This window comes from Cyrtonyx montezumae, unplaced genomic scaffold (genome assembly GCF_038088225.1).
Source record: "Cyrtonyx montezumae isolate F1298 unplaced genomic scaffold, pur_monq_1.0 scaffold_41, whole genome shotgun sequence".
NCBI classification, from domain to species: Eukaryota; Metazoa; Chordata; class Aves; order Galliformes; family Odontophoridae; genus Cyrtonyx; species Cyrtonyx montezumae.
This window is the reverse complement of record NW_027072047.1, coordinates 1,408,759-1,420,697: the sequence shown is the minus strand read 5'-3', so window position 1 is coordinate 1,420,697 and position 11,939 is coordinate 1,408,759. Positions and strand designations below refer to the sequence as shown.

The following is an 11,939-nucleotide window of genomic DNA, read 5'->3' as shown; positions in this document are numbered from 1 at the left end:
TCCCGTGTAGGAAAGGGAAGGAAGTACTGGATCCCGTGTAGGAAACGGAAGGAAGTGCTGGATCCCGTGTAGGAAAGGGAAGGAAGTGCTGGATCCCGTGTAGGAAAGGGAAGGAAGAGTTGCATCTGCAGCAGGAGAGGGAAGGAAGTGCTGGATCTGCTTTAAAAAGGGTAAGAAAGTGCTGGATCCCATGAAGGAAAGGGAAGGAAGTGCTGGATAACATGCAGGAAATGAAAGGAAATGAAAGTGGTGGATGACAAGTAGTAATTGGTAGGAACTGCTGGATCCAATGTAGGTAAGGGAAGGAAGTTACGGAACTCCTGTAGGAAAGAGAATGAAGTACTGGATCCACTGGAGGAGTGGGAAGGAAGTACTGGACCCCATATAGAAAAAAGAAGGAAGTGCTGGATCCCATGTAGGAAAGAGAAGGAAGAGCTGTATTCACTGGAAGAGAGGGAAGGAAGTGCTGGTTCTGCAGTAAAAAACATTATGAAGTGAAGGATCCCTTGTAGGCTAGGGAAAGAAGTATTGATCCCATGTTGGAAAGGATAAGGAAGTGCTGTATCCCATGTTGGAAGGAGAAGGAAGTGCTAGATACCATGTAGGAATGGGAAGGAACTGATGGATCCCATGTAGAAAAGAGAAGGAAGTGCTGTATCCACAGGAGGAGAGGGAAGGAAGTGCTGGATTGCATGCAGGAAAGGGAAGGATATGCTAGATCTTTGCAAAGTAGGAAAGGGAAGGATGTGCTGGACACCATGTAGAAAAGAGAGGAAAGTGTTGGATGACATGTAGGAATGGGAAGGAAGTGCTGGATCTGCTGGAGGAGGGGGAAGGAAGTGTTGGGCCCCATGTAGGAAAGGGAAGGAAGTGCTAGATACCATGTAGGAATGGGAAGGAAGTTATGGATCCCATGTAGAAACAGAGAAGGAAGTGTTGTAAACACTGGAGGAGAGGGAAGGAAGTGTTGAATCTACAACAGGAGCAGGAAGAAAGCACTGGACCCACTGTAAAAAAGAGATGGAAGTGGTGGATGCCATGTAGTAAAGGGAGGGAAGTCCTGGATAACATGAAGGAAAACAAAGGAAGTACAGGATCCCATATAGGAAAGGGAAGGAATTGCTACATCCCATGTATGTGAGGAAAGGACGTGCTGGATCACATGTAGGAAAGGGAAGGAAGTACTGGGTCCCATGTAGGAAAAGAAGTGTTGGATCCACTGCAGAAGGGTGAAGAAACTGCTGGATCTGCTGTAAAAAAAGAGACGGAAGTCCTTGATCTACTGTAGGAAAGAGAAGGAAGTTATGGATCTCATGTAGGAAAGGGAAGGAAGTGTTGGATCGCATATAGGAAAGGAAAGAACTTGCTGGATCTGCTGGAGGAGAGGGAAGGAAGTGCTGGACGCCATGTATGAAAGGGATGAAATTTCTGGATCCTGTGTATGAAAATGGAAGGAATTGCTGGATTTCATGTAGGAAGGAAAAGGAAGTGCTGAATCCCATACAGGAAAGAGAAGGAAGTGCTGGATCCCATATAGGAAAGGGAAGGAAGTGTTGGATCTGTGGCAGGAGGGGGATGGAAGTGTTGGATCCACTGCAAAAAAGAGAAGGAAGTGCAGAATACTGTGTAGGAAGGGGAAGGAAGTGCTGGATCCCATGTAGGAAAGGGAAACACAATGCAATGCAATGCAATTATGCAATGCAGTGCAAACCCAGAGAAATGCAATGCAATGCAACCCTTACAGAATGCAGTGCAATGCACCCCTTGAGCAATGAAATGCAAAGCAATGTAATTCCTATACAACGCAATGCAACCCTTATACAACACAATGAATGTAATCCAATGCAACCCCTGAGCAATGCAATGCAATGCAGCCCCTATACAATGCAATGCGATGCAATGCAACCCCTATATCTAATGCAGTGTAATGCAGTGCAGCCACTATACTATGCAATGAAGCCCAAGAAGCAGTGCAGTGCAGTGCATTGCAATGCAATGAAACCCCAGCCTCCTTGCATTGCAATGCAATGAAACCCCAGCCTCCTTGCATTGCAATGCAATGAAACCCCAGAGCAACACAATACAGTGCAGTGCAAAGCAAAGCTAAGCCTTTGCAATGCACTGCAGTGTAATGCAGCACTGTGCTCAGTTGTGTTCTATGGGTCCGTGTGGGGTGGAGGTGTGGGGCAGAGATGTGGGATAGGAGTGTGGGGCATGGGTGTGGGGCAGAGATATGTGGAGCAGAGATGTATGGAGCAGTGGGGCTCTGGTCAACTATGTTCCATTTCCCTTTGCAGACGTTCAGAGCAAATTGCCCCATATCGCACCATAGCACCCCACAGGATCCCCATAGTGCCCCATAGGAGCCCCACAGAGCCCCACAGCACCCCACAGTACCCTATAAGAGCCTCATAGCATCCCATAGTGCCCTATAGGAGCCGCGTAGCACTCCACATTGTCCCATATCGCCACATAGTGCTGCATAGGAGACCTGCAGTGCACCATAGCGCCCCATAGGAGTCCCACAGAGCTCCATAGCATCCCATAGGAGCCCCATAGTGCCCAACATTGACTCATATCACTACATAGCTAGCACCCAGTAGGAGACATGTCGGGGTGACTGTGTGTGAGAGAGCAGCTGCGATGCACAGAACTCTGCCTGTTGCTGGGGGGAGGGGGCGGGAGGGGAGGTGATGGAGCAGTTCAGAGCTGTGGGTGCAATAATGGACAGTAAGTGACAACGCTATGTGGGTGTTATAGGCCCTGAGTGGGAACAGGAAATTGAGGACGACTTGTACAGCAGCTGGGACAGCAGCATGTGATCCCAGGTGCTGGTTTTATGGGGGCTGCAGTGATGCTGACATTTCCTAGGATAGCAGCATGATGAGTCCCTGTGAGTGCCTATGGGTTGCTATCAGTCACTATGGGTCCCTGTGAGTCTCTATGGGTCGCTAGTGGTCGCTATGAGTCCCTATGGGTCTCTATGGATCTTTATGGATCACTATGGGTCACAGTGCACATTGCTACTGGTTTCTCTGGGTTCCTATGAATCCATATGGGTCACTACGGGTTGCTATGGGTCCCTATGGTCTCTATGGGTCTCTGTGGGTCCCTGTGACTCCAAATGGATCTCTATGAGTCCCTATGGGTCACGCTATTGGTCACTGTGAGTCTCAATGCGTCACTATAGACCCTATGAGTCCCAATGGGTCTTTATAGTCACTATGGGTCACTTTGGGCCACACTATGGGTCCCTATGGGTCTCACCTGTCAGGGGCAAGTTTTCCACCGCAATCATCTGAGGCCGTACCACAGGCTGCCCAGAATAGGCTGTGGGGGGATAAACCTCCGACGCCCTTTTCTCCTCGGCTCTGAAACGCGCCCACCCCGCCTCAAGGGCGCTGCGGTCGGTGGGCGGCCCTCGGGTCCACACGGAGCGCCGCGCCCATTGGCGGTGCCGCAGGGCGGAGCGCCGGCGAAGTGGTTCCGCTCCGCGTCGCCATTTTGTGGACAGAGCGGTCCGCGCGCCGGCTGCAGCAGCTACCGCCCGCCTCGGATTTGCCCCCCCCTTACCGCTACCGCTGCCGCTGCCGCTGCCGCTGCCATCGTTATCACCACCATCATGCTGTCCGCCCGCGTGGCCGCCGTCCTCGCCCGCTCCCTTTCGCGGCAGGCCGGCATGGTGAGCGCGCGACCTTGGCGGCTGAGGGGTGGCATCCCGCCGCCATCTTGGCTTCGCAGTGATACTGAGGGGCCGCGGCTTTTCTGTGCCCGGCGCTCGCGCTGAGGGGCCGCTGCCGGGCTGTGGGTGCGGGGATGGTCGGGTAACTCGTGTCAGCACTGCTGTGCAAGCCGAGCCGTAAGCTTTTGAGGCGTTATCGCTGCTTGCGGGGTGTCCTTGGGGAGGTCAGCGCTCTGAGGGCAGCTCTGGTGGGCATGTCTTTGTGTCTCTGGGACTTTACAGGGGAGCTTCGTGATATCTTCGGAGCATTCCCTTTCGTCAAGGAAACTTTGCTGTTACTAAAGCAATTCCTGGTTTCAGGTTTCCAGGAGCAGCCTTGGTGCGGCGTTGGTGGCTGCAAGAAACATCCACACCTCCAAAATGGGCTTTCAGAAAACCGGTAAGTGTGAACGAGGCTCTGTGTTATTGTAAGAGTGTTCTTTAGAAGCATGATCAGTCAGCTGCGGTAGTTTGGAGTGCAGGATGTGTGTGTCAGCTGGTAAAATCCATGTACGGCGTTGGAAAGCAAAGTATCAGTTACAGAGCCATGTCCAGGAGATGGCACTTTAGTAGTTCTCGGGATATGCCAAAACCAAAAGGAGATCACATGTCAGCTTAAGTACCCCAGAAATCGCGACATCACAAAGCTGTAGAGGTTGGAAGGCACCTCCAGAGAAAGAGCCCAACCCCCCTGCCAAAGCAGCGCCCTGCGCAGGTAGGTATCCAGGTGGGTCTTGGATGTCTGCAGAGAAGGAGACTCCACCACCTCCCTGTGCAGCTCCAGTGCTCTGTCACTGCACTGTGAATTTGTGCAGAACCTCATGTTTGTGGCCTTTTCCCCTTGTCCTATTGCTACACACTGCTGAGAAGAGTCCGGCCTCATCCCTTTGCCTCCCGCTCCTTAGATATTTATAGATGTGGATCAGATCCCATCTGAGTCCACTGTAGTGTTACAAGATCTGTAGAATTATCTGGAGAAAAAAAAGGCACCTCAAATTACAGTTTTTTTGTCTCCTTGGTAGGAATATTAGAGAATGGAGTATTTTCTCAGACTTGAATTTGACCCTGTGTCCTTGGGTAGAAGGCCTGTGGCTGACAGCATCCCAATGAGGATGTAACACTGCAGTGCAGTGTTTGGCTGTGGCCCGCCTATGATTTTTGATGCTGCTTAGGCTGACGAAGGATACTATTAATAAATAACTTCCACTGTGTTCCTTGGTGCATCCTAGCAGAGGAGATAGAAAGCTGTTACAGGCCAACTGCTGGAGGAAGATGGAGAATACACTTTAATAGCTTATATTGAACGACCTGTTCCTTAAATGTATTTAGTGCCTCTAGAATATGGTTGGTTATTGGGCTACCAATGAGTTGGCAGTACTTTGATGTGTGCAGTTCTCTGCCTGCAGAGCTGGCATGTCTCCTTTCTTAGCCAAGTCTTGACAGTTCGTCCTGATGGCACTCCAGGGCAAGGAATTGCCAAGGCTGTAGGACATTGAAGGAAATTGATGACTGAACTGAACACCTGTCAGTGTTTTGATTGAAACGATTTCAATAGTGAGTTGAAGCTGATTTTATTAGCTGTGTACGCTGTTGCTTACCTCATGCGTTGTATGTAAGGAAAAACATCACTTTCCACATTTTATGACATACTTAAGAAAGGGTATGTTAATTTACTGACTTCATCTTATGTGAAATCACTGAATCTGCCTCAAAATGTCTCCTAGGCACTGCTGAGGTATCCTCTATTCTTGAGGAGCGTATTTTGGGAGCTGACACCTCTGCTGAACTTGAGGAAACTGGCCGCGTGCTCTCCATTGGTGATGGCATTGCCCGTGTGTATGGCCTGAGAAATGTTCAAGCAGAAGAAATGGTTGAGTTCTCTTCTGGACTTAAGGTTAGCTTTCTCTAAAGCAATTTATTTATTGTAGAAGCAGGAAGATGACTGCTGTAAGAAGGTTCTGATACTGTTTGGAATTACCCATGTGGAGCTTTTTTGGACCTTAATTTTAACTTGAATATTCGGTACATTGAAATAACGCTATGAAAATCAATCGCTCCTTTTGGATTTATGACAGTTTCCTTTTTGGTGTTGTTACCCTGTTTTTTGGCCAGCACTTCAGCTTCGTTTGCTTTACTCTAGAAAGTAATAATCCAGCACCAGATTATCTCTTCTATTTCCATTGGTTTCAGGCAGGCTTTTCAGGTTACTTTTGAGAAAACAGACTCTCTGTTCCAGGGTACTCTGCCATTTGCTGACTTACAGCCTTAAGGGTATGCTAAAGTGAGAAAGCTGGCTGTTCCCTGGGAGTACAGGAGTATTTCTTTCAGAATTTTTTTAATGCTGTGATATGCCTTAGGCAGATAATCCAGTTCTTTTCTTTTGTTGAACTCCTAGGCAAGGTAAATTTGTTTGAGCCCTGGTTATCCTTTCGGTTTTTCTTAGCAGGAGGAATGAGTGCTGCAAGTACAGCAAAGATGTCATACATTTAAGGTCTGTGTGGATATTGTTGCCAGTATGGAAGAATGTACGTGCATCAGAACATAAGTGACTGTTCTAAATAAGATTTAGGTCACCTTTGTTATGTGTTACTCACATCAGTACTGAATAGTTGGGAGTGCTGCTCAGGTGCAGGTATCATTCTGCTCATGATATCATGGTTGTTACCTTAGGGAATGTCCTTGAACTTGGAGCCTGACAACGTTGGTGTGGTCGTGTTTGGTAATGACAGACTGATCAAGGAAGGGGATGTTGTGAAGAGGACTGGTGCCATTGTGGATGTTCCGGTTGGGGAAGAGCTGCTGGGCCGTGTTGTAGATGCTCTGGGCAATCCAATTGATGGGAAGGTAAGTGTAACTAAGTCTAATAATGCCAAATCTTAAGCTTGCTTCTGTGTGGTAGAGACTACAGTGTTGTTTTTTTCTTCTCTTTTAAGGGTCCTATTACATCTAAGACACGTAGAAGAGTTGGCTTAAAGGCCCCTGGCATCATTCCCAGAATCTCTGTGCGGGAGCCTATGCAGACTGGAATTAAGGCCGTGGACAGCTTGGTGCCAATCGGTCGAGGCCAGCGTGAGCTGATCATTGGTGACAGGCAGACCGGGTGAGTTAAATGCTCAAACTAAACATGTTTCTGTGAACAGAAACTTGTGTTCGCCTTTGTACAGCAGAACGTTCTGTACATAACTCAGTGGAGACTGGGAGTGAAATGAGCAGCTTAATTTAACCTAACTCTATATTGTGCAGGAAAACGTCAATTGCCATTGACACAATAATTAACCAGAAACGATTTAATGATGGAACAGATGAGAAAAAGAAGCTGTACTGTATTTATGTTGCCATTGGACAGAAGAGATCTACTGTTGCTCAGCTGGTGAAGAGGCTTACTGATGCAGGTAACAGGTTTCTTTCTGGTGGTTGTGCTTGGCTAATAGTGCCATCTTATAATGCTCAGTACTTCTATGAACTCTTCCAATCGAAAGCATAGACAAAGTTCTTACTAGAGCAGGGAGGACTACTTGCTGTTGTGGACAGGAAGTCCTACCAGTTGTTGGGGGAGTGGGTAGGTGGCCCTCTTTTCACTACAGTGCATTAGAAAACTTGTGTGAAATCCTACAAACTGTTGAATGGTTTCTGAAGAACTTACCCTCTGGTGGGTTTTTTTGTTTCATCAGTTGAGAAATTTAACCTTATCAGCTTGTCAGGCCCAGTCTACAGGATGTGGCCCTCAACGTTTGTGAACTTAACATTTGCTTCATGGATATGCAAGTCAGTGTGAATGGCAGTTTAGTGAGGAATCTTTACTGCCCAGATGCTGATTGCCTGGTAACTTCCCTTCAGAAACAGTAACATGCCTGACAAAAGGGGCTGCATGTGTAACATAAGCACATGGGATTGCAAATGTAGCTTAGAAGAAATCAAGCAGCTTACCTCTGGCCTGCTGGGTCACGCAGAATCATGGTTTGGCAGGGAAAGAAAAAGGATAATTCAGTAACAGCTTGGGCTGTTAAGCATTGTAGTACCTCCTTGCAAAAGCTAAAGATCAGACACACTAAGCTGTGAGTGACTTGTATGGCCCAGGTGTGTCCCAGGTGAAGTTCAAATTGCACTTCAAATGGGAAAGAAGTCTGCAAATGCTGGGCTATAGCTGCCATAAATTTACTCTTGAGCCTTCTTGAGTTAGTCACGCTAAAGGATATGTTAGTACTGTGTTTTTCCATCTGACAGTGATGCTGCCTGGCTTTGCTTCAGCAGCTAGTGCTTCATATATTCATTGCATTTGTTGGTTATTTGTGTGGTAACGTAATGAACTTCTGGTGTGCTCTCCAATTCTCTGCAGATGCCATGAAGTACACAATTGTGGTGTCTGCCACAGCATCTGATGCTGCACCCCTTCAGTATCTGGCCCCTTACTCAGGCTGCTCCATGGGGGAGTACTTCAGAGACAATGGAAAACATGCGTTGATCATCTATGATGACTTGTCCAAGCAGGTGAGGAATCAAGCCGTAGTCAGCATTGGTGCTTAGAGCAGTGTGAACCCCGCAGACTTAGAAATTCAATTTTTAATTGAGCTACTGAAATATGAGAGGTTTCTTTGTGTTACTGTGCAGGCCGTTGCCTACCGCCAGATGTCTCTGCTGCTGCGTCGTCCGCCGGGCCGCGAAGCCTACCCGGGTGATGTGTTCTACCTGCACTCTCGCCTGCTGGAGAGAGCAGCCAAAATGAACGATTCCTTCGGGGGTGGCTCCCTGACTGCGTTGCCTGTCATTGAAACTCAGGCTGGTGATGTGTCCGCATACATTCCAACCAATGTAATCTCCATCACTGATGGACAGGTAGGACATGCTCTTTGTGTACTGCTGTGTAGCTCACTGGCGAATCTCTAGGGGATGCTTTTAGGCTCCTGGAGAAGGTAGTAAGACCATTTTCTTCTTCAGATCTTCTTGGAAACTGAGCTGTTCTACAAAGGTATCCGACCAGCTATCAATGTTGGCCTGTCTGTGTCCCGTGTAGGTTCTGCTGCACAGACCAGGGCAATGAAGCAGGTAAGCATGAAACTGCTGCTCCTTGTTGCATCAGAGACAAGCATCCTGGAGGATGTGCAACCCATTCCACTCTTGAGTCCTGAGTACAGAGGGAATTAAGCTTAGGGTTCCTTGACATTACGAAGTAAGAACAAGCCTATGAGATCTCCTTGATATTTCTGTTGCCTGCAGGAGGTAGGGAGTGAGGGGAAGATTCATCACATGGGGATGTTTGGCTGATAAGTTTCGTTCTGCTGAAGTGAGTGCTGAGCTATCTCGATGCAGAAAATATTCCTAATCCCACTTTTAATCCCAGCACAAGTGAGAAAGACCACATCTGGAGTACAGTTCTGGGCTCCCCAGGTAAAATAAAGATAGAGATCAACTAGAAAATGTCCTGTGAAGGGTGACAAAGATGATGAAGTGCCCGAAGCATCTCATGTATGGGGAAAGGGTGAGGGATGTTGGACTGTTCAGCCAGAGAAGAGAAAGCTAAGGGAGAATCCAAGCAATAAGTATCTGAATTGCAGGAATCGTGTCAGATCATGTCAGTGGGAGCGGACTCTTTGCTTTGGTGGCAAGCAGCAATAGAACAAGGGACAATGGGCAGAAATTGGAACACAAGAAGTTCCTTACTAACACAGAGAAGAACGCATTTACTGTCAGAGTGACAGAACAGTGGAACAGGCTGCCCAGGGAGCTGCTGAGCTCTGCTTCTCTGGAGGTATTTAAGAGCTGTCTGAACGCCTTCCTGTACAGCCTGCTGCAGGGATCCTGCTTTAATAGGGGGTTGGACTTAGTGTTCTCTAGAGGCTTTTTCCAGTCCCTACCATTGTCTGTGAGAGGTGCAAAATCAGTTGTGAAGCTTTCAGAAAGGCACAGAACATTAGAAGGCCGAACAGAATGGGATTTTGAGAAATACACCTGTGTGGTGATGTGTGGTGGCTGCCTTCTGAAGATAACCTACTGGCTGCTGGGTTCATTTTAAAATGGCTGGAACTTGTCATGACCTGTGTCTTGCAGGTGGCAGGTACCATGAAGCTGGAGTTGGCTCAGTACCGTGAAGTGGCTGCCTTTGCTCAGTTCGGGTCTGATTTGGATGCTGCCACACAACAGCTGCTGAATCGTGGTGTGCGTCTGACAGAGCTCCTGAAACAAGGACAGTATGGTCAGTGCCCAGGACATGACGTGTCTGTGTTTCCCATTCACCTGTTGTGATAGAAACGTGCTAATGGTATGAATGTTTCCTTTCCTGCAGTTCCCATGGCTATTGAGGAACAGGTTGCAGTCATCTATGCTGGCGTAAGAGGTCACTTGGACAAGCTGGAGCCCAGCAAAATCACTAAATTTGAGAGTGCTTTCCTGGCTCATGTACTGAGCCAGCACCAGGCCCTCCTCTCCACCATCAGGTATGACGTGTTGTTACCTTACTTCATTCCAGGAGTGCTGATTTGAGAGTGGGAGGGCAGGTATCAATCACTGAACTGTTAAGTTAATGTGTCCTAGAACATCAGGCCTTCTGAGCTGCCTCTGACTGGGGGTCACGTTACCTTCCATCCTTGTGTGGTTACCCAGAGCTTAGCATTTTTTCAACTTGGAAACCCTACTCGTGCTTAAAGTGAACCTACTTCCATGCCTGTCCTGTAAGCTGATACTGAAATTGATTTGTGTAGTCAGTTCCCATGTTTTTAATAGTGTTAGTGCTGTAGATCAAGTGCTGCTTACTGCTGTGTTACCAAGCTAACTGTGGGGACTTCAGCATTAACACTGTCTTGCTCTGTGACCTGGTTCTAGCTTGCTGTGTCCTGAGTTGGGTCTTGTGCATTCTTTCCCTGGAGCAGAGCTGCATGGAAGGTAGCTGTATCTAGCTCAGCAGAGCTCTGCTTTGAGAGTATTTGTTGACAACATTCAGTTCTTAAACATAGCAAACTATTCTGGAGAAGGGGTATTATATTAGTAGATGTTTTTCTCCTTAGGAATTCACAGTACATTTATTCCCATGTCAGAACTGAACTCTTCTTTTGACAGGGCCGAAGGAAAGATCTCTGACCAAACAGAAGCGAAGCTGAAGGAAATAGTCACAAATTTCCTGTCTACCTTCGAGGCATAAACTCTTCATCTGTTCAAACAGACCAGGCTGTTCTTGTGGTATGTGCTCCGGATCCATCAAAGGCTAAAAGTATGTGCAACTTGAATGTACAGATCTCATTCACTGGGAATAAAAGTTTCCATGTACAAGGGCTTGGATTTTCTGTTCTCAGTTACTGCTTTTCGAGCTGGCTGCGTTAACAGTGCACTATGGGAAGTTACATTTCTGTGGGTGCTCTCTTGCTGGAGGAACCAAGTCCCTGTATGGGAGCTACCAGCAGGGCTGTGTGTCTGGCTGCTGATCCTCTTGCAACAGCTGCATTTTGCTGTTGTAGTTTTTCTCCTTTGCACCAGGCAGAATTCAGGGGGAGGCATATAGCTGTGATGTTGTCACTCTCATGCCATGAATGATGGCTGTGCACCTCGGAGCATTGCCTTCTCTGATACTGAGCACAGTGTGCTGTAGGGCTGCTAAGTCACACTCCTGGCAGCTGCCTTTCAGAAGACATGTTCTTTCAAATTACTTCCCTTCTGTCTCAGGACAGCTGCACATCAGAGCCTCTTCTTCGCCCCAGTTCTGTGGGGCTTCTCAGTTGTGATGTGGGGGAGGTTACATTCCCGAACATCGTTCCATTCCTGACTTCCCAGTTGGTACTGTGAGTGGGGCTTTGGTGAGGTATGCGACCCCTGCGTTCCGGAGTGTAAGCATCTATTGGGAAGTCCCCAGAAGAGCAATTTAGTTTCGTGGCCGCCGGGTGGTGCTGCGAAGCAGAGAAACGTGTGGGCTGCGGTGGCGATGCCTGGTAAGGACCGCAGGCTTCGGGCCCTCTTCTGGTGGGTGGAAGCGTTCGTTCCACCTTTCCCAACCGTGCATTGCTGTCAGCGCTACGGTAATGCTGGTGCCACGCAGCACCGCAGCTGTGATGTGCGGCTGCTGCAGCACTGCTGGAGACAGCTGTGCTGCCCTGAGTACTCTGACCTCCGCTGCTGTGTCCTGCTGTCCTTCTGTCTCAGCCTCACTTGGGTGCACCTGCCTGTCCTGAAGTGTGTTCTTCTGGTGCCGTCAAAATCAGTTGGAAAAGGCGAACATGGAAGGAAACAAGATATG

The 11,939-nt window shown here is 48.2% G+C and overlaps 1 protein-coding gene across 1 annotated transcript; it reads left to right on the top strand.

The window, feature by feature from the left end:
- The first annotated feature begins 3,596 nt into the window (after positions 1-3,596).
- On the top strand, positions 3,597-10,983 carry ATP5F1A (ATP synthase F1 subunit alpha). The gene is made up of 12 exons (XM_065747109.1): positions 3,597-3,682; positions 4,043-4,121; positions 5,446-5,615; positions 6,392-6,565; positions 6,655-6,821; positions 6,965-7,113; positions 8,058-8,209; positions 8,330-8,554; positions 8,657-8,764; positions 9,767-9,911; positions 10,002-10,152; positions 10,772-10,983. Exons 1-12 carry the CDS (start codon positions 3,623-3,625, stop codon positions 10,851-10,853), a joined length of 1,662 nt encoding a protein of 553 aa, XP_065603181.1. The 5' UTR covers positions 3,597-3,622; the 3' UTR covers positions 10,854-10,983.
- The last annotated feature ends 956 nt before the right edge of the window (positions 10,984-11,939 follow it).

Bases quoted from the DNA above. Each gene is read 5' to 3' on its own strand.
- ATP5F1A (XM_065747109.1), top strand. From the start codon at position 3,623: ATGCTGTCCGCCCGCGTGGCCGCCGTCCTCGCCCGCTCCCTTTCGCGG. The intron at 5,616-6,391 runs GTTAGCTTTCTC...TTGTTACCTTAG, and splicing joins AGTTCTCTTCTGGACTTAAG to GGAATGTCCTTGAACTTGGA. The intron at 7,114-8,057 runs GTAACAGGTTTC...AATTCTCTGCAG, and splicing joins GAAGAGGCTTACTGATGCAG to ATGCCATGAAGTACACAATT.